The 27,551-nt window shown below is 43.9% G+C and overlaps 1 protein-coding gene across 5 annotated transcripts in view; it reads right to left on the bottom strand.

Annotated features, from left to right (window-relative positions):
- Positions 1–17,642, bottom strand: part of PTPRT (protein tyrosine phosphatase receptor type T) — a 493,222-nt gene extending 475,580 nt beyond the window's left edge. For all 5 annotated transcript variants that reach the window (XM_063172177.1, XM_063172179.1, XM_063172180.1 and 2 more), the window contains exon 1: positions 17,510–17,642. In XM_063172177.1, the coding sequence (XP_063028247.1) occupies positions 17,510–17,579 (70 nt within the window). In that variant the 5' untranslated portion in view covers positions 17,580–17,642. The remainder of the gene's footprint in view (positions 1–17,509) is intronic.
- Positions 17,643–27,551: the final 9,909 nt, after the last annotated feature.

Here is a 27,551-nt window from a genome sequence, read left to right as displayed (position 1 = left end):
GATTTGGTATTTTCAGGGTCCCCTATGGCAGGAAGAAATTATCAGGAAGGAAATGACGAATCTGACTCCCTGTTCTTAGGAGGCTGTTATGTTATGTTATGCTGTACTAAAACTATACAAAATAATAGAGACAGGATAGACAGAAGGCTTAACAAGATATTAATGAAAACTCGTGACTGACTCCTCAGAGTCTGACACAGCTGGCTGTGATTGGCCATTAAGTAAAAACAATTCACATGTTGGATAAACAATCTCCAACTACATTCTAAAGCAACGAAACACAAGAGAAGCAATAAAATAATTATTGTTTTGATTTTCTCTGAGGCTTCTCAGCTTCCCAAGCGTAAAAATCCTAACAAAGAGATTTTTCAAAAACTATGACAGTAACACTAACACAATACCAAATTCCACCTCCTCTCTAATGGAGCATCCCCAGTGCAACAATTCCTGGGATTATGAAGAGTGCTGTGAAGGGAGCCCAGCTCTCACACACTGCACGATTTCAGTGCAACATTCACTGGGCTGCCTTGCCCCCAAGGAAAGCTGAAGTTAGCATAAAAAGGCAAGATTTCATTCTCACCTGTGAGAAAACCAAATACAAGTGTGGTGAGTCAGAGTACTTTGATTTTCCTGGTAAACCAGGAGCAGACAGAGAGCTGTGATATCCTTTAGTCTGAAAGAATTAATTAACAGTGCAGTATCATCAGGGGCTGGGGGAGGGGAACCTTGATTCATGTTCATCTTTAAATACATTTTCTTTAAATAATTTCCTTGTGCAATTACTGATATATTACAGATAATGTTCTTGTACTCGATTTGCCTTGCTGTAAAACAGCAACATAAACATTTTCCTCCTCCCTAATATCTTTGGAATCAAAGTTATCATCTGATGAGAGGTATCCAGGGGAACAGTATTCAATACAACAAATAATTTTTCATTGGTATTTATTTCCTCTTTAAAATATTAAAGTGCAAGGAAGGGAGTAAAAAGAGCCAAGGTCAATTCATACATAAATATTTAGCTTGGAGATGCAGTTCCTGCTTCCATTACTTTGTACTCTTTTATTACTGTGTCCTAAGGACATGTACTGCCAGTAAACTGCAGTTTAAGTTTCCAGGCTTTTATTTTGTACTGAGTTCCCATAAAAGAGAAATTCCAAGTTCCATCTATTCCTGAACAATTAGCTAAATTCCTGTTCTGACAGACAGGCTAAGAAGTGGCAGCCCTGTCCCCCTGCATGAATTCCATGCCACTGGAATCTCTCTCCATGACAAAGAGAAAACGGAAATTTTGCAAAAAGCAAACTTCTTAATCCCACCATGCTTCTCACAGATTTTTACAACTTGCCACAAGCTTCTCCCACAACGCTGAATCATGGAATTGTTTAGGCTGGAAAATACTTCTAAAATCATTGAGTCATACTGTTAACCCAGCACTGACCAAGCCACCTCTAAACCAAGTCCCCAAATGCCACATCCACACACCTTTTCATTTCCCCCATGGATGGTGACTCCACCACTGCCCTGGGCAGCTGCACCAGTGTTTGACAACCCTTTCCATGAAGAAATTTTCCTTAATCTCCAGACTAAACCTCCCCTGGCCCAGTCTGAGGCCTTCCCCTCTGCTCCTGTCCCTGTTCCCTGGAGCAGAGCCCAACCTGTGGCTGTCCCCTCCTGTCAGGAGCTGTGCAGAGCCACAAGGTGCCCCCTGAGCCTCCTTTTCTCCAGGCTCAGCCCCTTCCCAGCTCCCTCAGCCACTCCTGATGCTCCATTCCCTTCCCTGGACACTCTCCAGGTCTTTGTCACAAGGCCCCAAAACCAACCCCAGGATTCGAGGTGGGGCCTCACCAAAGCCCAGCACATGGGGACAATCCCTGCCCTGGTCCTGCTGGACTTTTCAGAGGTTTCAAGATCCTTGGTGAGCATTGCATTCTCAACAGAACGCTCCAGGAGGCTGTCCCTTCCTGTCAGGAGTTGCGCACGGCCGCAAGGTCCCCCCTGAGCCTCCTTTTCTCCAGCCTGAGCCCCTTCCCAGCTCCCTCAGCCCCTCTTGGTGCTCCACTCCCTTCCCTGGACATTCTCCAGCCCCTCCAGGCCTTTGTCACAAGGCCCCAGAATCAGAGGTGGGGTCTCACCAGTGCCCCGCACAGAAGGACAATCCCTGCCCTGGTCCAGCTGGGTTTTTCAGAGGTTTCAAGACCCTTGGTGAGCATTGCAGAAATCTCCAGCAGGCAGCAGCCCTGAAGTGAAGCACTCACAGCTGGGTGGGATGAGCCCAAGGAGGAGAAAAGCAAAGCCCAGCAGCACAGGAAGATCCCCCCCCAGCAGGGCTTCCCTCCCTGCACCCCCAGCTTGGCATGAACCACCATTCTCCTGTCTGAGCTCCTTTCCCAGCTCCCTCAGCCCTTCTTGGTGCTCCATTCCCTTCCCTGGACACTCTCCAGGTCTTTGGCACAAGGCCCCAGAACCAACCCCAGGATTCGAGGTGGGGCCTCACCAAAGCCCAGCACATGGGGACAATCCCTGCCCTGGTCCTGCTGGGTTTTTCAGACGTTTCAAGACCCTTGCTGAGCATTGTCTGAATCCCTTGCCAGCTCCCTCAGCCCCTCCTGGTGCTCCATTCCCTTCCCTGGACACTTTCCAGCCCCTCCAGCTCTTTGTTACAAGGCCCCAGAAGCAGAGGTGGGGTCTCACTAGTGCCCAGCACAGGGGGGCAATCCCTGCCCTGGTCCTGCTGGGTTTTTCAGAGGTTTCAAGATCCTTGGTGAGCATTGCATTCTCAACAGAACTCTCCAGGAGGCTGTCCCTTCCTGTCAGGAGTTGCGCACAGCCGCAAGGTCACCCCTGAGCCTCCTTTTCTCCAGTCTGAGCCCCTTCCCAGCTCCCTCAGCCCCTCTTGGTGCTCCACTCCCTTCCCTGGACATTCTCCAGCCCCTCCAGGCCTTTGTCACAAGGCCCCAGAATCAGAGGTGGGGTCTCACCAGTGCCCAGCACAGGGGAACAATCCCTGCCCTGGTCCTCCTGGGTTTTTCAGAGACCCTTGGGTTTCAAGACCCTGCAGCTTGGCATGAACCACCATTCTCCTCTCTTCCCTTCATGAAAAAAACATGGGTGAAAGTCAAACTCAAGACCAAAGACTAAGAAAAATCTGCTAGAACATTTTTGTGAAAAATGCACGTATTTTATGATTGGCTTTTTGCAAATATTAAAATGAATATTATATGTGTTGTGTTGGAAAGTAATGCTGTATTAATTCTCTTAGGTAGTGTGTTAAATATAGTTTTAGATTATAAAAATGGTTAAAATAGAAATGATGCTGTATAGAATACTTTTTTTAAAGAAAGGACTCACAATGAGATAGCAGCCACAGGACACCTGAATCTTTCAGAGAAAGAGAATTTATTGCTCCATTATCAGAAGAAATGAACTTCTTCCCACCTTGAAGGTGCTGTTAGGATTCAGAGGAAGAAGCTGACACTGACCAGACAGAATTCTGTGTTTGAATGGAATTTATGCATCATGTATGAGGTGTATGAATATGCAACAGGCTGTTGCTTTTAAGGGTTAATCCTCTGTTATCATGGGTCCTTTTTCAGGCTCGTGCTGCCCAGAAAAAGGTACCCGGACTGTCCATAACTCTTTGTCTCTATTGTCTCATATTGTCTTAATTAAATTTGTCCAAATTATTATTACTCTAATTGTATTACTATTTTTGTAACCATTTTATTACTATTAAACTTTTAAAATTTTAAAAACAAGTGATTGGCGTTTTTCACATTTTTAACCACTGCTATCTTTTACCTTTTCACTTCTCCTAACAAAGTTGTCACAGTGGAAAATCTAGAGGTTTCCTAAATAACTCCAGTCACCCTGACAGCATCAGAACAGAAAGAGATCTGCAGATTTACTGGGCACATCCTTTGAGCACACAGATAAACACCTGCTGCTGTGCCACTATAAATTCCTAGAATATCATTTAACATGCATGGGCATTGCAGGAACACAGCAGGAATGAACAGCCACTAAATGCCTTGCAAAAGGAGAGAGCAGAGTAAGGAAAATGGGTTGGAAGCCTCAGGGCATAAAGAAAAAGGAAAGTTTGGAAAAAACTCATAATTTGTTCTCTTTAACTCTGTGGTAATATCAATGCTGAGAACAATAGCAAAAAAACAGGGTTGAAGCTAATTTTCAGAAGACATTAATTCCCTCAAGTTGACTGATAAATAACAGTGTTTTCTCTCCTCCTTTTTGTCTTTAATGGAATTCAAATGATTCCTTTTAATTGCAACAGTACTGATTTCCCCACCCAGCATTCTATACTCCAGTGAAGCACAGGGTGACCTTAATTGTGTACATGATGCTGATTTTGGTTCAAACAAGAAGTATTTGCACCACATAGAAAATACAAATTTAAACAAGCCCATAAAGGCTCAAATCCCAATTCATTGCAGTCCAACTGCTTCCTTGCAAGTCTAAACCACAATAAAATTCCTGGCAGCCCTTCATGATCACACAGGAGCTGCCTGCACAGCTCTAAGGACATGCACTACCAATAAAATACAGGTTAAGTTTCCAGGCTCCCATTTTGTCCTGAATTGTCATAAAAGAAAAATTTCCAGTGCTATCTAGTTCTGAGCAATTATCTAAGCCACCATCCTGACACAGACAGAGCCTGAGAAGTGACAGCTCTGCCTTCCTGCATGAATTAGGTGCCAGTGGAATTTAAATCTGTGACAGCTAAAAGCAAATCTATTAATTCCAGCACACTTCCCTTAAATTCCTGTGGCTTGTCAAGAGCTTCTTTCACTACATAGAACCACAAATTGTTTAGACTGGAACAGCATTTTACTCTGCCCAAATCCCCAAACTTCTGTTTATATCCCTGCTTTATCAATTCTGGAGTGATATAAAAAAGTTGAGGGTATTGCAGAATTACACAGAGAGCAGCAAAACCCCCCTGTACATCCATGCAGCCAAAAAGAGAAGCCCACAAATTCCCGACCACTCAGGTGATGGGCTTCCCTGCCACAAAGGCACACTAAGAAAAGAAAAATATTAACATCAATAAATAATCAAGCTTTCCCAAGGGTCTTAGCTGCACTAGTGGAAGGTTATCCACAAAACCCTGTGCCAATCCTCTTGCAGGTTTGACTGAAAAAATCACCTGAGCACACACTTCTGCCAAGGGACCTTTAGTTGTTTATGCAAAAGATGGATGGCCTGACTGGAGGGGCAGCTACTCAATATTTTGTTTTATTTTTACTGTTGGCTCTGTGGGCCCATGCATTATTTACTGCACGCTATGCAAACTGAGCTCCACAGAGAGAATTATTAATTTCCTCTCAGGTTTCCCCACAGCTATAGAATTTCTGGACTTTGACCAACATTCAGACACACTCACCACCCCACCTCAGAGTTCTGTGTTCAACCCTGTCTTTTCAAGCACTCAAAGATTGAGGATTAACCCACGTTAACATAATGTGATGTTCCCTGTGAAAAACGCCAATCACTTGTTTTTAAAATGTTAAATGTTTAATAGTAATTAAATGGTTATAAAATAATAATATAATTAGAGTAATAAAAAATTGGATAATTTGGATTAGGACAATATGAGACAATAAAAACAAAGAGTTATGGACAGTCTGGGTACCTCTTTCTGGGCAAAATAAGCCCGAAAAAGGACCCACGTTAACAGAGGATTAACCCTTAAAAACAACAGCCTGTTGCATATTCATACACCTCATACATGATGCCGAAATTCCATTCAAACACAGGATTCTGTCTGGTCAGTGTCAGCTTCTTCCTCTGAATCCTCACAGCATCTTCAGGACTGTGTGAGGCAGGAAGAAGTTCATTTCTTCTGATAATGGGGCAATAAATCCTCTTTCTCTGAAAAATTCAGGTGTCCTGTGGCTGCTATCTTGGAAGTCCTCTCTTTAAAAAAGGTATCTCTTTAAAAATCCTCTCTTGAAAAAATAGCATAGTTTCTATTTTAACATTATGTTATAACCTAAAACTATATTTAACACACTACTTAAGAAAATTAATACAGCATAACTTTCCAACATAACACATATAATATTCATTTGAATATTTACAAAAAGCCAATCATAAAATATGCATTTTTCACATTCCCCATTGGCAGCTCAGGGATTTTTAGGGTGCTCAGGGTCCTGCATGGACCCCTCACACAGGTGTGATGTGACACCTAAAGCCCTTTTTGGGGTCCCACCTCAGCCCCCCCAGGGTAAGAGCTGATGCTCCCCTGCCTCAGCTCTCCAACAATTCACCCACGAGCACTCAGGAATTCTGCTACAGAAATAAAGCATCACATGCCTAACACTCCTCCTCTCTCTGACTGGTACATTATGTGCTTCTTCAGCACCTACAAATCATAGATTGCACTTCTAATTGGGTTTTGTTTGGGCTGCTTTTCTGTTTGCTTGGGGGGTTTGGCTGAGGTTTTTTGTGGGGTTGGTTGTTTGTTTGGGGTGTGCTGTGCTGGTTGGGCTTTTAAATCCCACACTCACTATTTGCCCCCAGGCTAGATAAGGTGTAAATGCAGATTTGGGGGTGAGGGGGATTTGGAGGGGCACATGATTCAATCTTGCCTTTACCATGATGCTGTTGATATTTCACAGATAATCAGATTAATTAAGAAACAGCAGAGGAGCATTAGTATGTGTTATGACTTATGCTAAATACAGCACCATCACACTTTTTTTTTTTCCTCACTCTACCTCCTCTTCTGTTCCCTCTTCAACAGCATTATAATAAAGTCAGAAGTTTTAGAGGAAAAAAAGCCTGCAGTGGATTGTTCAATTTTTTGTCCTGTCTAAATTAAAGTGACTCAGACAGAATTGCCACCATTTCCTCTGGGACACAATGCCACAGCTTCATGGATCTGCAGTAAGATTTTCATAATGCCCAAAGTAATTATTTGCTTGTTTTTATCTCATTCTATTCCTTTCACTGTACATTAAATATTTCTCCCTTATTGCCCTTCCTTCCCTCTGAGGTACTCTCCCCTTCCCAGCTCCATTCTCAGTTAGAGATGCAGAAATTAAATGGATTTAGATACTGTAAATCTCTCTTCAAAGAGGAGAAACTGCTGTCACTTGTGTGTACTCTCAATATGTTAATTTGTCACCCCTGGAAATAAGAGGATGCTCAGGGGGAATATTCCAGGCAGAAAAAACATCCTGATATATACTTTTTAAAATACAAACACAGCAGGTGGCACATTCTGCCCTTAGTGCACTTGCTGCTTTTCAAACCCACGTTCAGTTTGATGCAAATATGCCACCAATTGCCAGTCAGTCCTCTCAAAAATCTCAGCATTAATCACCCCCAGATTCCTCTCCTCCACTCAAAAATCACTTTGTATATACCTTCGCTCTGCATTTACGTTGTAATACTACTCAGGATTTCTGCTAAATTTCTGTTTGAGACGCTCAATGCCGACTTTTTTTTTAAGAACTGAAAATTTGAAAGTTTACCATCACCAAGCAAAACTTACACAGGAACTACTTCTAAATGTTCTCAGTTTTAATAGAAATTGCATCAGAAGTCTGAATGTGATGAGTGATCCTTTTGTCATCCCCTATGAGGAAGAACTCTGTGGGTAATCCAGAATGGATAATCCAAATACTCTCCTGTATTTTCTGCAGCAATTCTAGCATGAATTACACTTGGCAAGCAGCATGATACGAGTTTGGGGTTTATTTGTTGTTAATGCTGCTGCTGTTTCGTGTTTTAAACATCTGCAAGTCACCCTGAAGTCAGTGACCACTGGGAATTACATTAAAGGACAGAAGGAAATTTAATATTTCTTTCACTGAAACATTCATTTATTGGGCATTCTGTTAGCAGTAGCAGCTCGTCAGCATGGAAGCAAAACCTCTTTAAAAATACAAACAAAACAAAAGCAAAACAAAAAAACCCCACACCATCAAAAAACCTACACCAAATAATCATACCAAAACCAGGAGTGATTCAATATAGACAACTGCCAAGTGACCTTCAGAAATCACCAATAAACATTCCAAAACTTTACTTCCCAGCCATTATCAGAAATGCTTTTGTATTATTACTAGAAAATCAAAGTGCAAGGGTAAAGCAGATGTCCAGTGCAGCTGTACTCTGTATGTTAATTTTTTTCACAATAAATATGGACAGAAATCTTAATAAACACATTATAGAACATGGAAATCTTTGGCAGATAGAAAAGCTTTATTATGAAAAATGCAAAGTTGAGTGTTTACTTTAAAATGGTTATTTTTGCTTGGTAAGTTCATTTAAGGACAATTAATTATACTTTCTTATTTTTGCAGGCTCTGGCCTTGGCAGTCTCCAGGGTTATCCCTGTGCCAACAGAGACACTGTGTTTATTTCCAAGCTTTCCACTTCTCTGATCATTCCTACCACGTGCTGATAGCTGTTAGTACATACACCATCTCCCATGTTTTAATCATAAAAATATTTACTGTTTGCGTAGGAAACCCTATCGCCAACAAAAAATTTATTCACGAAGCTGGGGAAATGTTTTGAACAACATTTGCATAGCAAAAAATCTCTTTTAAAATGAGATTTTTTTTTTTTCTGTTTTTGGAAACCTATTATTTTTTACTAGATCACACGGATTCATCCTCCCTGATGGAATATATTTGAAACTCAAGAACTGCGGGGAAGTGGCTGGTTTGGAGCAGCTTTTTTCAACAAAATAATTATTCAGGTTGGATTTACAGGAAATTACAAGTGGGTCTAGATTTAATTTATACAAACAAGTAAATTCTCAATTCCCACAAGGAAATAGGGGGTGCAATGCAGCATCCCTGGTAAGGACCAAATGCACTGTTTGTGCCATGGAGTCAGGGGATGCTGGCAGCCCTCCAGCCCTGCTCTCTGTACCTGCCTTGCCAGGCAGGAGAGCAGCAGAGGCCCCAGGGCACCTTCCAGAGAGGGAATGAGTCAGTGCTGGCACAGCAGCCACACCACAGGAGCTTCCAGCCACCCATCTGAAAGTCAAATCCATCAGCTGATTGTGCCCTGTGCAGCCAATGCAACACAAAAAATCTGTCTCAAGTGAAAGGCTCAAAACCAGATCTTGAAGGGAAGGGGCAAAGATGAGTGACTGGTTTTATTCAGGTGGGTGATAGCTCCTGAATGTTTAATTAGGGTTGGCTGCTGCACAGTTTGAGGCACATCTGGGCTGTCTGGCACAGGCTCTGACCCAGGCCCAGTGAGGCATATCCTGATCTATTGTAAGTGTAGGGCCAGTGATGAAGGAAGGAATGATGAGGAGGACTCCATGTTCTCAGAAAGTTAATTTATTACTTTATACCATTTATTAATTTATTACTATTATACTATATTATATTAAAGAACACTATACTATACTAAAGAATACAGAAAGGATACTGACTGAATGCTAAAAAGATAATAATGAAAACTGGTGACTCTCTCCAGAGCCCTGACACAGCTTGGCCCTGATTGGCCAAAGAGTGAAAACAACTCCCAGCAGAATGCAATGGAACAATCACCTGTGGGTAAACAATCTCCAAACACATTGCACATGTGAGCACAACACAGGAGAAGCAAATGAGATAAGAATTGTTTTCCTTTTCTCTGAGGCCTCTCTGTGCCCTTCACCTTCTCAGGAGACAAAACCTGGGCAAAGGAATCATGTCCAGGGAACGTGAATTCCACACTGATCAGCCACTGTGGGAGAGCCAGAGTGTAAATATAATAGGCTTTTCCTCTCACATGCTTATTCCTTCCCACTTCTGAAATCAAGTGTGCAACTGTAGTGTGAGCACACGAGCAGAACTATAAGATACCAGCTGAGCTGGAGGAGCAACAGGGAGAACTGCTGCTGGCATGGTTAAGGCTCTCAAAATATTAGCAACTGGCAAATATAACAGATAAATAGATGCTTTTCTAAGCAAAGCTAGAATGGGCTGCTGGTAAATTCAAAATATTCACATCAATTTGGTTTGTGAAGGGAGATACTCAATCAGTGGAATGAAAGACAAGAGCTAGGTGCTGTATGCCATGTTTCAGGCTAAGGAGCAAAATTTGCAGCCATGAGCTATCTCACAGTGACTCTGATGGACATTTAGCTAAAAGAAAGAGAGATTCTATCAGTGCCAGCCACCATCCCAGCCTGAGAGCATCCAGCAGCCCACTTCAGAGCTTTATTTTATGTCTGCTTCTTCACTGTTTCTGTTCTCTTTCAAAGAGAGACTTTCTCTCTCAAAGTCCCCTTTCCTCTTTCTCTTCCTACTGCTATAAATTTACCATATTCTCCTTCCCATCACACTCTTCATCACTAACCCCCACCAAACACCAGGATCCTGTGAGCTGCCACCCTTCTTGCTTGACTGTGGCACTGCTCACATTGCTGCTGCTGTTTCTGTTTCTCCCTTATACAACTGCAAAGAAAACATTCTTCAGGATATCAAAAACTCCAGTAATTTGTGACTCTAAAGCATTTAGCAGTTGGCTCTTCAAGGGTTCCAAAGGTACCACACAACAAAGCCGTCCCTTCAGGTTTAATAAACAATTAGGAGGGGAAAAGGAGTTTCTATTAAAGAGGCTCATTAGGAGAGGAGTTGGTACCATTGCAAAAGTGGCAATTGCCTCTCTGGGATGAGAAGGTAACAATGAGAAGGTCACAAGCACTTCTGCCCAGCCACTTGACAATCACACCCAAGCTAAAGACCAGAGAAAGCCCAGAACAGACTTTTTAGAGATATTCACCTTTTTTAAACAGGTGGGTGTGAATGGAAAACACCAGAAATAGCTCATTATTGTTTATTTTGGTGCTTAAGAACAAAGTAGTAAAAAATTCTTGGTACCAGCCAAGAATAACCAGAGTTACACAGACAGCCTCTTGCCTCAGCTGGTTGGGTTTTTTTTTTTAATCTACCTCTCAGCCACACATCTCTGTAGAAACATCAAAACCACAAAATATTTCCCTGAGAAATGACTGACTGTGGTAGAAACACACTGCACTTTACACTTTCAGCAGCAACTGTTCCCATTAGAGCACTGAATTCCCACCTAGGAATGCAGAATGAGATTTGGGCTGCCCCCACCTAAGTGGGTACATGTTGACAGCAAATCCCTTTTCTGGAGGAACGAACCATCAAGCTCAGCAGCTTCCCATCCTGCTGACAGAAGTGCTCTTCTGCTTATCCAGCAAATGCTGCTGCACTTCCAGTAAACATTTCTAAAGGAAGAAAGGCCCATTATAGAGCAGTCAGATTGCTTTAATTCCCTTCTTCCTCCCCTGCTTTGTGCCCTACTTCTACTAGTTGGTCACAATCACACACTGCTTTTCACTCCTACAAATCATCATTATCTTCTCAAATAAACAAAACCACGTGGCACCACTACCATCCCCGACTCCACACTTTGCCATTAAATAAAAGACCCTGAAAGCTCACTTCAAAGTTGGTATATTTGCTTATTTAGGATTTCTTTTCTCCCCTCTGCTATTGAGGGTTGATCTTTGAGTCAGTAATAAGGGGAAGAAGATTCACACATGTTCAGATTAAGGTAGCCGCAACAAATTCAGCAATGCTGGAGTCAAAAGCAAAATATTCCAATAAAACATCCCCAGCACAGCCTGAAGCCCTACTTTTGCTCACACAGGTAATGATACTTTCCTCAAATTCAAAAGAGGGAAGGATTGATTTTCAACAACAAAAAAAAAAAATGGATAAACTCTGGCTGAAGCGGTGAAGTGGTAATACTCCTGATTTTGTTGTTCTTTACAGCATTGCAGAGGAGAAGAGTGGAGCAGCCCTCCTTCACTCCACAGCTGAATTCACAGCCAGGAGCTGCTTCCCAGTGATTCAACACAGTCACTACCAGGAAGGAAGCTGAGATTGACAAGGATATATGTGGAAAAAAAAAAAGTGATAAACTCTGTTTCCTCTGCAAAGCCAGATCTGAAGCCGTTTCAGCTAAGCAAACATGAGATGTGGGACACTTTGAGCACTTCCAGCACAAAGGGAGCAGCATGGCTGAACAAAGAGCTTTGCGTAAGCGGAGGTCGCTCAGGCTGCAGCACTGATCTGTGCCCACACAACATCATCAGCTGTCAAACCCCACAGCCTTCCTCAGAGATGAACTCAAAAATATCAAGGAACAAGAGCCAGGTCCTATCCTCCCAAAATTCATAAGCAGCTCAATCATTCTTCAGCTACATGAGCAGCACAGCTTCAAACAGCAGCAGAATTCACCAAGTCGGTTTGAATTCCCAAGGCTGGAGTCCCAGGGGGATCCAGCTGGAGAAAAGGAATCAAGCAACTGGCCTTGGATTGATTTACAAGCACTACTTAAAAGAAAACAAGATAACCAGAGGAGACCAAGCACTATGTAGGTTCTTTCTTCCTGGGGTTTCTTGTCCTGTTTTACCAGGACTTCCTAGAATTACATCATCTTTAACTGGGGCATTGAACAACACCTTAGCAGCTTTTCTTCTCCAGAGATCCTTTTTTCTTTAGCTGAAATTTCCTTCTTATCAGCATTTTCCTCTGGAATGTGCAATGTCCTGCCATCCAGTTTACAAAGCATTTGACATCTCTGAACTGCAGTGATAGATGGGATGTATTTATTGGATATTAAAAAACAAGCAGGACTGATTAAATGATGCATAGTCTGATTAAGACAGTAATTGTCTCCTTTACCATGAAGATGCATGATCTTTAGAGCTCACAATAATGAACCCTTTTTGTTATGTAATGACAAGTGCACAGAAAAATAGGACCAGGCTGTGAGAAGTCCTCACTGATGCCATCAACAACATCCACCACTTTTGCGTGCCTGCTCTTTTTCTCTGGTTCTGCCTGGAATGGCATTCAAAGCAAGGGACAGCACCAGGCCAGGAAGGTGGCAGGGTAAGAGGTAGGTAAGGATGTCTCAAAAATAAGCAGAGACCACCTAAATGAAGGTACATCCAGCACAAACAGGGGACAGCACCAGCTAAAGAAAAATAGGAAAACTAGGAACAGTGAGTGGTATAAAAAAAGTGACTCCAGGCCAAATACATTGGCTTCAATGAGCCAAGTAATGCTGCTCCATAAAACGTTCCAGAAATACCACAAGAGCCATATACCACCTTCTTATCAAGAATATGAGCACGGAGCCAAGGAATGGCAACCCACAAGCCCTTCCCCAGGGGAGTGGAGCCCTCTGCTACTGAGGCAAGGGGAGACACAGAAGGTTTCCTGCTTCACAGATGGAGACCTGGACTACAACTTGTTCACAGCAGCAGGTGACCCCTGCATGCTGCTGCTCTTTCAAATTCATGTAAGGGAAGTCTCATCTATGGATGTTCCTACGAGCATTTTTTTGGAAGCTCAGTTACATTTTTAATCTGTGCCTTACAAGACAGCAAGGAAACAGACTGCAGCAGTTTCCATAAAAAATTAAGGGATGTCTCTCTAGAAAGACAGAGGGCTTTTTATATAGCAATGCACACACACACACACATCCTGCTGCTCATCACCCAAACACCGTAAGGGTTTCTGGGGATGTCAACCAGGCTGCAGGATTTCTGTGGGAAAGCAGAAATATTATCACTCTCATCACTGAGCAAAGCCATGTATTCAATCAGATTTTGGTAGGTTGATTTCAGACAACATCTGCTATTTTTATTCTTTTTCTTAATTAGGGCCACATTTAATCAGTCTCAAATTTGCCTGTTGCCAAAATATTTAAGTTCCAATGCACACCTCTCCATTGTACAGTCAGTATTTCCCATTCAGGCAAAGAACAATACCTGCCAATACACATTTGTGCACCTCACTTATAAAATCACAATGAAAATTACCTGAGGCATAAAACAACTATTATGATAAATAATGAGCTTTAAAAAACCCACACCATACACATAGAGAGAATCAGAGACACTGATCCTTCTGTGCTGAACGTTATTCAAGAGGATTGTCAGAGCAATGCTGAGCAGATCAATTTATTTCTCTTTCTTCTCTCCACTTAACTGGATTTCATGTACAAAAGTAATTGTTCCTATAAGAAACAACCCTTGTCCGTGGCTTTCGAGGTTCAAAGCCTCAGACCTACATCTTTACTACTATTCGGGTTTCCATGGCAACAGATGATGGTGCCTTCTGAAAAAAAAAAATATACTTTAATATTCTACAGTAAGTGCCCCAAATCATTCCCGTAATATTAATGAAAACTGGAGCACGTGGGCCTGCACGCAGAGCATAACAGACTTTAAAAGTACAATTAAACAAGAGAAGCAGAGCTTAGGGACTTGGATGGTTAAAAAGGGCTCTGCATTTGTAAAAGAGAAGGATTATCCCTCAGAGATTCACAGACGCCTTTATACACACAGTGACCTTTCGTTGCCGCTGTCGAAAGAGGCAGTTTCACAACACCACCTTCTTAGGATTAATTGTTTATGTATTAGAAAACAAATCGAGCCAGCCGGGGATAAAAATAAAGTGGAATTGTGGCGCTAACAGCTCCCCAGAGGGAGAGAAAAGTGATTATTGAGTTAAATGGCTGCATTGTTAACAACTGCCACACAGAGCAGCTCGCTCAGAAAGGCCCGTTTTTCACCGCCAATTTACTGACAGCAAAACCTCAGCAAATGAACTCCTACTAAATCAAGGCTTCCCCCAAAAAATTTCCTCGCAGTTTGCTCCCTTTTCATCTTCTCTCCCGGCTGGACGAGCCCTGTGTAATGAACTCCCAGCAGCCTCAAGTTCGCGATGTGGCAGCGGCCCTTGGGAGGGTTCAAGCTCTGCCATCAAAGCAAGGAGCAGGACAGGGGGGAAATTAAATTAAGCGCTGCCATCAGAAGAAAAACAAGTGTTAAATAATCTGGTGTGCGGGTCAACAGCCCCCATGTAAACCCTCTGTCCTACTTTCCCCACCGGATGCTTTTTCACAGCTGCAAATGACTTTAATCTTTCTATTTATCCCCCCTGTTGTGTTAACAATCCTCACAAAACAGACAATAGCAAAGTGTGCGGCAACTGCAGGAATACCCCACATGTTCTGGTGAGAGAAAAAACGCACACGGACTTTCAGGAAAACTTCCCTGTAAGTAATGCTGCCCCAAAATCCTGAAAGAACTGGGTACTGCTATCATTACCTGGTGCTGTTTCTGTGTCTGGCACGGAAAAGTAAAGCATTTAAATTAGCAGCTGACCCTAAAGCTGACAAAAAGTTTAGAACGTCGAAAAGCATATGTTGAGTTACAAATAAATACAGAGACTGCAGGGAAGGGGAAGTAATTGCTGGGGGAAAGAGTTATAAATAGAGTGATGGAGAAATTGCATAAAGAAATGAGTGGTACCCAGCTCCCTCAGGATGAAATGAGGTATTCCAGGGAGAAACCAAGAGCATTCTGCTGTCTCTTTGTAGTATTCCTAATTTTACGTGTGGAATAACACAAAGCAGCAGCAGCTGTGCAAATCGGGTAAGAACTGACTACATTTCCTCTTGACTTGTGCCTTTCCTATTTCCTAGTCCAGCGATCACTTAAGAAAAATAAGTTTAAAAAAAATAATAACAGCCAACAACTTGCACAGCGATTTTTCGGGATGTTTAACAAAAGGCTGCTGTATAAACGCAGTAGTCTTTGAAAAATAATCGGAGACGGGAGGTATTTGCATCCTAAAAGTTATGGAGAGAGCACCACCTGATGGAAGACGTGGAAAGACACCGATGACATTAACTGGAGCCACTCCAAACTTCACGGAATTTTCAGGGACAAAGTGAACCTGCAAAATTTTGCTTTTTACCATTCAAAAAAATTTTTTAAAATCACCTACAGGGACACAGTCCAGACCAGTACGCTTCACAGCAGATATTTATTTTAAGAGTAGAAAGCTTTCTCCTCATTTCAGTCCCACAAGCAGCTCAGAAACAGTTATTAAAATCAGTGCCTCTTACTTTGCATGGCAGGATGCACACTCAAATAGGAGGGAGAAGGGGATTCTAATGATTTTTTTAAAACCCTCACAGTTACTATTTCCACTGAGCTGATAATTAAAATATTTCATGGTTGTCCTAAAAATAATTGAAATATGTTAAATCTTCATGCGTTTAGCTCATATTACATTATCTCCCTCAAATACAAAGTGCCTTCTGCCCCCTTAAAACTTTGCTATTTTCCCAGAACACTCTTCTTTCCAAGCATCTGGCTAAATGATTCATCAAAAGCCCGGGATCTAATCACAATTGATATGACAAGTGTCAAGAACACGAAAAACAGTTGGAAGGGAGAGAAAAGAAGGGAGGGGGGGGGGAAATAAATAGCTCCACATATTGCTTACTCAAGGAAGCAGTTATTTAACTAGGTTAGATCTCCCAGCCTCTCTAATAAATCTGTGCTTTGTGCAGTTGCCTAGCAATGTACACACGATCCCGGTGGTGTCAGAGGCAGCCGGGTTGGTGACAGCACCTCCAGCCAGCCCGGTCCCTGAGCCCAGGGGTTCGGGGGAAGGTGGGCACGGAGCTCAGCATCCCCGACACGCCACTGCTGCTGCTCTGAAACGGCGAGACACAGTCACCCGAGCTGCTGCTTCCAGTCACAAAAACCTTCTTGTGTTTGAGATGAACTCAACTTAGTTTCGTGCCTCCAGCACGCCCAAGTCAAGGAGATGTATCCCTATTTAGTTAAGCAACATAACACAGGGAAATTTTAGTCGTCTTAAACATACAGATTGTTTTAAAATACTTTTTTTTCCCCTAAGTCAAGAGAGAAGAAAGCTATAACTGCTTATCTTTTAGTATAAGCACAAACTGCAGTGAGAAAATGAATGTATTGCAAGATCCAGGATAAAAACAAGACCCATGTAGCTTTGGATTACCTATAAAATAGCACAGGAGGAGAAAGCCAGCTCTATAAGCACCTGTCATCCTCAAGTCATTCAAACTATGCCTAAAGGAACTCGTAGGAGTGGGAAAATAGCCGGCTACTATTACTGTACACATGCCAGGGAGCAAAGTACTCCTAAACATCAGCGACAGACAAAGTGACAATTGGGAAGGAGCCCCCCGAGAAAGTTCCTGGAGCTGTGACATGCAAGTGCTCAAACAGCTGCCACTAAACTTCCCAGGGCAAGCCCAGACCCCTTCCTTCCCCTGGCCGGAGGGGAAAGGCAGCGGCTCCACATCCCGCAGGAGCCAACTCCTGCCTGGGGCTCGCAAACCACCAAAATCCGCCTCGCGTGTCGCGAATCCCAGAATAAAGGCGACGCTGCCATAAAGGCGACGCTGTCACCTCTTGCCACACGCAACTTGGGCAGGAGCGAGCCCTCCCCGGCCCCAGCCCCGGCGGGGCAGAGCCCCTCGCATCCCGGCTACCGAGGCTGCTCGCTGCCGCTGGCCAGCGCCTTCCGCGGCGCCTCCATCCCCGGGATGGCACCGGGAGCTCCCTGCGAGGCCGCGGGGCTGGAGCGCGGAGTTCGGGCTGCCGGGAGAGCCACCCGAGGGATGCAGGAGCGGGGGCATCACTCACCTGGGAAAACCTGTCCGTCCGCCCTGGGTAAGAGCTGCAGGAAAAAGACGATCGCGGCCACGCCGGTCATCCTTCCCCGGAGTTCACCTGCCCTCCGCGCTGCCGCGGAGCCGCTGCGTGCCCGCCGCTATCCCCCGCATTGGTGGCCGTGCGCGGCGGCGGCCCCGGCAGCCGGAGCCGCGGTGCGCTCGGAGCGGCGGGGGGCGGGCTGGAGGCGCCCCCCGAGCCGAGCCCAGCGCCGGCCGCGCCCCGCTGCCCCCCGGGGAGCCGCTCGCTGCCGAGCGGAGCGCGGCTTTGGGGGTGCTCGGCGCTTTATTCAAGGCCGGGCGATCGCTCGCACAGCGCCCCGCGGTAGCGGCTGGAGCGCAGCATCGCGCGGCGCAGGCAGGTTTGCTGCCACTGCCCTGGCAGCGAGGGGCTGGCGTTAAACGGAGGGCTGGGATTGGGGGTGGGATTGGGGCCGGCAGCGGCGCGGGGATGGGATGGGATGGAGGGAGCGACCCTCTGCTGGAGCCAAGGAGGAGATAGGCACCCCTCCACCACCCCCCGAGCCCTGCTGTTTGATGGGGCGGCTGCTACGAGCGGCTCACGGGCACCTACAGCTGAAAATAGTCATTTGCATCCTTATTCACTTTACTTTCGGGAGTTCGCTGCTGAACAGCGAGGCACACCGCGCCCTGCGCACTCCTCCTAGGGCTCAGGCACAGGCAGGGAGACGATTCCGAGTGCAATTCTAAGAATCGCTGTCCACAGGTAACTTCTTGACCCAAAATGATAAGGGAGAAAGTGGGAAGGGGTGGGGGGGTAGGGGGGTGGAACACCTAAGGCCTTGAATAGGACTGATCAGTCTGGATCAGTCACCTGGGCTGGATTCGCACAGGAAAAGGAGAGGAAAAGGACAGAGCACCTGTGCGGCCGGGGATTGCAGCGGGGCAGGCGGGCTGGCACTGCCGGTGGCAGCCGAGCCCCGCTCCCGCCCGGCCCCGCTCCCTTCCCCGCCCGGCCCCGCTCCCTTCCCGCGGCTCCCCTGGCCCTGGTTCCCGCCCGGCCCCGCTCCCTTCCCGCCGCTCCCCGGCCCCGCTGTGGTTCCGGCGCGGCCGGGCCCGAAGGGGGCGGTGTTGGACCGGCGGCGGCTGCGGCGCTCCCGGGGCTGCCCCGGGCACGGGCAGCGCTCCCCCTCCCAAGCCCCGCTCTGTGTTTGAAACAAGCGCCTGGCGATTCGTTTCAAGTACTACGAGAGCGCCGGAGACTTGGAATTACGGGAGTAGTACCGGTGATATTTTTGCCCGACGTCCGGGAGAAGTGATGCATCTGACTTCATTGATATCAGAAGGCTAATTAATTACTTTATTATACTACATTAGTCTATATTATATTACACTATAATACATTACATCTAAACTGAATCTGCACAAGCACCCAACTCACCTGCCCAGAATCCTGTGACTGCCTGCTGACCCACAGTCTGCACACATCTGGCCCTGACAGGCCAAGGAAACAAAGCACCATCACTGTGGGTAAACAATCTCCACATTGCATTCTGCTTTGGCTCAACACAGGAGCAGCAAATGAGATAAGGATTGTTTTGATCATTCTTTTCTCTGCCTCTCTCAGGTCCAGAGAATGTGAATCCCACAGAGTATGGAAGTTTGTTAGGGGCTGTGATGTCCTCAGGACTCAGCCTGGTGGGATAATCAGAAATTTCTTCACTGAAAGAGTGGTCAAGCACTGGAAGAGGTTGGCTTGGGGAGATTTAAAAGGCAGGTGGATGTGGCATTTGGGTTATGGGTTGGTGGTGGGCTTGGCACTGCTGGCTCAATGATCTTAAAGGTCTTTTCCAACCTGAACTATGCTATGGTTCTGGAGTAACCACTGAAGAATTGCACATTGCAGTCCTTCACTGCAAGAGCACCACCCTGGGAACCAACAGACAGCATCAGCTTGCTATACAGCAAATACTCCCCCTCAGCTGTTCACAGCCTGAGCCAGAAATGAGCTTGAGAGGTCCCTGTACCTCAACAGAGAAAGGTTTGTGTTGGAAGAGCCTTACAGACCATCCAGTGCCACCCCTGCCATGGGCAGGGACACCTTCCACTGTCCCAGGCTGCTCCAAGCCTGGCCTCAGACACTTCCAGATATCAGGGGCAGCCACAGCTTCCCTGGGAACCAAATCCTATGCCCAGCCCTAAAACCCCTCCAGCCAGTGATGTGTGACCTTCTCTTTAGGTGTCAGCATCACCTCAGGAATTAAGGCACACCTCTATCTTTCATTCAGCACAAGGACAATCACAAACCAGTACAATTGTAGATGAAGGGAGAAAAGAGAACAGAACAACAACAAGAAAACCTCCTCACTAAATAATCTGCTAGGCAGCAGAAAGGATCCAGCCAGCACAGCAGACATAGAAACCACTGGAATAATAATAATATATAATTCTTAGATCAGTGCAAATTGCCTGGGCAATAAGAACAAAGTCTTGAAACACAGGGATGGTGCTGGTAAGAAATTAATAAAACAGCAGCAAAGAACAGCTGTAAAAACAAACTCTAAATAAAGTTGTTTTCATATTAACTGAAGAAAAGGGAAGAAACAGAAGCAAGTCTGGCATTCATGTTCAGAATGACAAAAAAAATTGGTAAACTAAGTGACTTCCTGAGGTCCAAGGAGCTCAGGGAGTGAAAAGGAGAGAAACAATACTTCTTACAGTGCAGCTTTTCAAACTAAGAATTCTGCATCATAAGCAAGGTGAAGAAGGGTGGAAGGGAAAATCTGGATAGAGAAGAAAGGTTAGAAATAAATTGCCTACAAGAATCTAGGAAAAAACTGACAAGAGACAACTGTCTTGGACATCAAATAGTGCAAAGGCAAACATTAGGCTGGACTAAAATCAGGCTAAAACTTTATGGAGGATTGTCTGAACTCAAAGTCTTGTAAGAAAGGAAAACAAAAAATATAAGATGCAGGATGACTGCAGCAAGAACAGGATAAATTAAAATTAGGCAGATGTAAGCACAAAATCCCAAAGTCTGAAATTATTTCAGTTAATGGCAAAGTCAATAGATATTTGTAACCCAGGAGGATTGAAATAGTCTTCCAGACAACAGCAACATCTTTGAGGACTAGATATATAGTGGTGGGATGAAATCCAGCTATTAAAAGAAGTTGTAAGGCTGGAGAAGGGAAATGAGAAAACATGCTGCAGATAAGGAATGTGTAATTTAAAAATAAAGAGCCGAGCCATCAGTATAACTCATTTACAGCTAAGGGAGCTCCTGAAATTCAAACAGAGCCATAATGTTGGTTCATAAACCATCAAGCAAGACAGGGACAAGTTGTGCTCTACAACTCAGGTGTTCACAAAGCAGTGATGCACACAAAAGCTTTTATAATAGGTGGCTTTGGAGCTGGCATGAAGAATTAAAACCCCTACAAAAAAATTTGTTAGACTTCTACATTTCAAGGCTAGTATGTATTACATGGTATTATTTACTGAAAATGGTAAAGAAAAGTTCTAAGTCTGATCTCATCCTGGTGTACAACACCACAGCTGATTTTGCTGTTACTAATAACTCTCAAGTGGCTTAAAAAAAGACAACATTGACATACTCTGAAGATTTCTTGAGCTTGTTGCCTGAGGCTTCTTGACTCTGTAAAACTGTTCCTTCACTGGGTCAGATGAGACCAAAAAAAGGTAATTCTTTGGTTTCCAGGGACAATCTGTACCATTTGTGGTGGGGCCAATGAAGTGCTAAACAACTGAAGGCACTGTCACGTTAGGACAGCTGATGCATTTAGTCAAGGAAACACGTTAAACACAGTCAGCTCACAAAAACTGAAGCAATAGGTACATTTGTGAAGTGTTTAACAAAAAAGTTAGTATGTAAACACCCAATCCTACTACCAGGCTAGAAAGGGAAGTTGGAGGAACTCCTCCAGTCCCCTGCAGTGTGCAGAGCATCTCAGCTCCAGCAGAGAGCTGACTTACAGACCACAGCCAGGCTGCCTCTGCTGAGACACCACAGCTCCTCTGCCTGCAAGTGAGTACTCCACAGCCCATGGGCTGTTTTTGAAGGGGAGGAAAATGTCTTTTTGCAGTTCTACAGGATTCTTTGAGGGTGCACAGGTCCCCAAAACACAGCTCTCACTCAAGCCTGGCTCTAGGCAGAGTCCTGGAGGTACAGGAGAAGCTTAATCCCACACACCAGTGGATGCTTAAAGAGAACCTCAGCTTTGACAAGTTCAATACACACCAAGATCAGTTAGCTCAACACAGCAAACTTTTTTCTCCCCTGAGGCAAGCAGTAAATATGTACTTACAAATAAATACTCACACAACTTACAGCTCTCATTACAGAGCTGCCTATTAGGCAGCATCCTGGTTAAAAAACAGGATTGATGGGCAAAAGTTTTAGGTAAACTTCGATGGATGGATTAAAAGTTTCCACTTCCTTATATCATGCACTGAAAGTTTGGGTCTGGAATATGATCTGTTGAGCTTTTGTTGTCATGGTGTTAAAGAAAGGAAACTTAACTCCTCAGGTCATTCTCCTGATACCATTTGCAACTTCACCATCTGCCTTCCTGATTACAATTTTTTATTATTAGAAACAAACTGTCTCTCTAGTACTAGTTTCATGTCTTTGTGCAGATTAATCCATTTTTACAGATATATATGTGCACATCCAGACATGCCATCACCACAGGAAAAATAAACCCACACACCACATCTGTGCATAAACTTCACCACTGAGGAGTTAATGATAACCCAGCTCAGTGTGTACCAGGGAGAAAACCTCTGCCCAGTTCTCTGTACCCTGTAAGTGGTGCCTTATCTGTTTTCCCACTCCCACCAAGTAATCAGCACAATTACAGATAATTATGTGCTCAAATGCAGAGCCCAGCTGCTTTTTCCAACCTGGTTACAAGTTGAAATCATTAATCGATGTCACACACATTGGCATTGATCTCTCATGCATTATCCTCATTAATAAGTTTCTTCCTTTCTGAAGATAAAGAAATTAACTACCAGCCATCAATTATTCAGAAATACAAGTTCACCTTTAGACATGAGCACAATGACACCTTCTGGGAAATGCTAAAAGGCCCTGGATCCAGCAGTTTATTTTAACAATGCTGGATCGTGGAAAAGCAATCTATTAATACCATAGGCAGACACATGTAAATAGAAAGGTACAGCAAGGAGGCAACATCAAAACAGTCTGAAAATGTCAAACAGCCCAGCAGTTGCTCTTCATTAGCAGCAAATCTTGAATTTAAACTTTATCTTCCCATATAATAGAATTAGAGTCAGAGGACCCTGATAAGCATATTTCTAAAAGAAAGCACAGCTTTCCATGGGTGTAGCTGAATTTATGGATCACAATTAATGAAATTCCAGAGACAGCTGTCACACACAAGGTATAGATTGCCTGGCTTTGCTTCACTACAGCTGGCAGAAGAGCAGAAGGGGCAGCACCTGGCTCCTGGTGCTGGCTGCAGGCTCAGGGTGGGTGGAACCTGCCCTGGGAGAGGGGATATTCCCTCTGGAAAACACCTGATTGTGCTCAGTGGGGAAAGCTCTCATGTGCAGCCCGAGCTGGCAGGGACAGAGAAATCAGAGCCAGCCTAAAGGGAGCTTGGGCCAGCAGCACTGCAGATGCACAGCAGGCCTTGGAGAGGATTTTCTGAGCAGCAGGAATAGCTGGTGCAGAGTTTGCACTGCGCTGTTCCATGAGGGGACAGGCTGGGCACAGGCAGATTGCTTAGCCAACCTTTTATTTTTATTCAATATTTTAAAGATCCCTCTGAGCTCTTCACCATTATCCAAAGTTTGCAGCTCTTGCAGTGCCAGCTGTAAGTTATTGTCAAGGCAAAGCACAACAGAGGGATGTCAGTGTCATTGCTGCCACCTTCTGACTCACTGAGACCTCGAGTGCATTTCCCTGCACGGAGTATTTCCCCACTAATCCTATCCTTTTTAACTGTTTCCAAAGCACCGAGCAGGTAAAACTCCTGTTTTACCCAAGTTCCATCATGTACCTATTTCTGGATGGGGGCTCTACAAATCACAAACAGGACAGGACTGCTGTGGAACGTGCCTTGAGCTGTTTGATTTTTCAGCATCAGTCTCATTCCATGGTTATGACAATGGGAAGATGCCACCAGCTCACATCCCAGGCAGCAGACAAAGAACTTAATGTTACAACTCACTTTATGAGTTTTTTGACCAATCACACAAAGCAAAAGCACATTGACAGTAGTTCTATCCAACCACTATAAATAAGCACAGGTACCTTTGGTTAAACAATGCTGCTTATTTCAAATACAATACCTGCTTGTGAGCCTTAAAGCACAATGCACAGAGCTCCATTATTAAGCTTCAAACTTCCTAATATCTTGCTAGATAAACTTTTCTGTAGCTTAGAGAGCTATTCTAGACAAGTGTTAATACACAAACCATTGTTCTATTTGTCCTTACTTTCGACTTTTTAAATAATTTTTCTGCTGACCTATCTCATGGCTGCTGCTTAGCTCTAATCACAGTTCTGCTGTCTCTGCCTTTTGCAGCTTTCCCAAAATACTCTGATTTTATGGATTCCCACAGTTCCCCCTCTGGGTTCACTGAGCAGGTAAAACTCCTCTTTTACCCATGTTCCACCATGTACCATGGCACATCTCAAGTTCTAGTGCTTGATGCTGCTCACTTTTCTCATTGAAAGCTTCCATGCAAGTTTTGTTTGATATAAAATTAACCCAAATTAACACTGAAGTGGGGATCTGGAAGACATTTGCATAATCAAGGAGGTGTTCTGCACAGCTTTTCAGAGGATGCTGCCAGTGAAAGGGGAACTAAGGACCTTTCCATCAGCCACAAGGAACAGGGCAGCTCCTCCAGGCAGGGGACATGAATTTGTCCCCAACTCACACTACTCAGAGATTCCTCTTGCAATAGGAAACCTCAGCAAAACATCTGAAAGTGATATTCTTTGTGTCTGTTGGGATTCAGAAACAGCTACTGTGTTTGACAGCTATAAAGAAGGGAGCTTTCCAGTTAAAGATTACTCTAAGCCCAGTTTGTGGAGCAGGCAATAGCATGAACTCTGAAAACTTTTAAAAATCTCTTGATTTCTTTTTTTTTTAGGGTAGAAGGAAGAATAAACAACCATGACAAGTTAAACTCCAGCTAGCATAACTGAAAGTAAATTTTTCCCCACATACATCAAGGGCAATATGACAAATCACAGACACTTCTTCCGCTGCCTCGCTCTGTCTTCCTTCCCAGAAACTGCAGGATCCTGACTTGGAAGGTAAAGTTCTACAAGGTACATTTCACAAAAAAAAGAAACCCAAAAAATAAAATTAAAAAAAAAACAACCAAAAAACAAACAAACACACACAAAACAAAAACCCACGACAAAAAAAACAAACAAAAAACCCTAAAAAACAAAAAACGCCAAAACCCCAATGCTCCCCAAAAAAACCACAAAAAGAAAAAAAAAAAAAACAAAAGAAAACAAAAAAACCTAAAAACCTATTAAAAACCTAAACAAATAAAACCCTAAAAAAAAAAAAAAAAAAAAAAAACAAACAAACAAACAAAAAAACCCAATCCCCCCCCCCACCAAAAAAAAACCACAAAAAAACCCGACAAAAAACCTAAACAAAACCGAACAAGAGTATAAGCCATTTAGGTTAATCCATGAAAAATGGCAGACAGAGTTGTCTCAACCACTGCAGCTTGTAAAACTTTGGAAAGCACAGTTTGTCAGAAAGGAGAAGGCAGAAGCATTCAGCACTTCATACACGTGTGAACCTACAGCAAGTTTTTCACTTTTAGCTTGCAGACAGAAAATCAGAACCTGTCACTACATGGATGTACCCCAAAAGTACAAAGTAGAGATAAGTAGGAAGAATTTCTGCATAGATTGGGTGGGCAGGCATTGGAATGGGCTGCCCAGGAAATGGGGAATCACCATCCCTGCAAATGCTCCAAAACCCCTGTGGATGTGGCACTGAGGATGGGGATTAGCTGAACATGGTGCTGCTGCTGTATTGACACAGTTGGACTTAATGACCTTTAAAGGTCACTTCCAACCTCGAAATTCTGTGATTGCAACTTCTCTAGGAAGTCTAAGAGGCCTAGAACATTGGGAATTATTTTAAAAGTAAACCAGTTGTGTTAAAATTTATGGCAACGTGCATTAGCTCAGAGTAAACCATAAATTGTCCCCTTATTTTCTCTGAGCTGTACCAGCGGATTTAAGCCCAAATAAAGGAAGCAGCTGAGCACTGGCAGGAGGTGGAAGCCTTCCTTCTTCCTGCACAGCACACAGAGCACCAGCCCCTGCAATGTGCCAAGGACTTGTGACTAAAGAGTCACATCCATTATGCTCTCCTCATTCAGGAAAACGTGGATGTTTTCAAGTAAACTCCATGGAAAACTTGCAAATTCCACAACTGCCATTTTTAATGGATTGCTCATGAAGCTTATCTAATAAAATCTACAGGGAAATTTATAAGCTAACATAACGATAGCAAATATTTTTTGGTTAGGAATTTGCTGCAGTGTTACAGCCAAGCATAAACTTTATCAGTTATTTGGAAAATATAGAGTGCCATAAAATAAAAGTAATTAGAATTAATGTATCTTCACTCTCCCCCCTCCCCAAAAAAATATCACTTAATTCCTCTTTAAGACATAGCCATTCATCAGGGTTCATTAAGGCCATATTTTGCTCTCAGTGCTGTGTCATTAACAGTCATTAGCAGAGGATGCAGGAACACAGTCACAGAGCAGAGCTCCAGCAGCTTGGGAAGCAAAGGAGCAATCTCCTCCTCAGGCCAAGGTGGTGTTAGGGACAAAGGGCCTGTAGCAAACACAACCCCAGCCACCCTTCCTATTAATATTCTTGGAACAGCCATTCCTTCACTATTTAATTCAACTTTCCCTCCTCCTTTGACATCCCATCCCACAGCACAGTCCATCTAAAGGTGTTTAGGTGAACAATTAACATTTGTAGACCTCGTCAAAACTTGGACAAGGGTGCAAGGCCTCCCCTCTATGTCACCCTGTTCTTCTAAAGTTCTTCTAAGCCTTCTGATGTTTACATTTCTGTAATGGAGTTTCTCACACACTTTTCATGTAAATAATGATTGTTTTGCATTCCTTTCTGGAGGAGGAGGGAATTGATGGACTGTTGATTTGACCAGTGTGGCTGGAGAGGTGGCAAATTCATCCTCCAATCCATGGCCACTTCTGGAATTCTAGAAATATCAAGATCCAGAAATAAGCATGTTTTACCTTAGACATCTCATTGTGTGAGTGTCGTTCATTTTGTGTCATATTGTGACATCTCTACATTTCCCACATGATGGTTCTTCATCTTCCCTATTCAGGAGCCCAAAACCTCCCACAAAGCCAAGTTGACCAACCCCCTGGCCCTGCCATTCCAGTGGCAAACTCCTTGGGCCTCTTGGACCAAAACACACCCAAAGCCTGGGGGGTGGAGGCAAGGACTGCTCATATTTCTCTTTTCCCATTAATGTTCTCCTGCAGGCTCTAATCTGGGTTTGCCATAGTCAGCACCATCAGCAGATGCGAGATATCCTACAGCAAGGAATGGCCTTCCTGTGCAAGCCTGTATTGCCCATTGAATTCCTATAGCTATCCTAAATTCAGCTTTTAGGAATAAAACTCAATAGCTGACAGCTGGCCAAAGTCACAGAATGGTTTGCATTGGAAGGAAACTTAAATCTCATCTCATTCAATCTCCTTGCCATGGGCAGGGACACTTTCCACTGTCCTAGGGTGCTCCAAGCCCTGTTCTTCTAAGTCTTCTGATGTTTACATTCTTGTAACAAACTTTCTCACGCAGTTTTATGTAAATAATTGTTTTACATTCTTATCTGGAAGAGGAGAAATTTGATGGGCTGTTAGTTTGCCCAGTGTCATTGGAGAGGTGGCACTGTCATCCTCCAATCCACTGTCACTTTTGAAAATATGTAAATGTTGGAGTCCGAAATTAAACTGTCCTTCTTTTT

This window comes from Melospiza melodia, chromosome 19 (assembly GCF_035770615.1).
Source record: "Melospiza melodia melodia isolate bMelMel2 chromosome 19, bMelMel2.pri, whole genome shotgun sequence".
Taxonomy (NCBI): Eukaryota; Metazoa; Chordata; class Aves; order Passeriformes; family Passerellidae; genus Melospiza; species Melospiza melodia.
The sequence above is the reverse complement of the archived record's forward strand: the minus strand, read 5'-3'. Positions and strand labels throughout refer to the sequence as shown.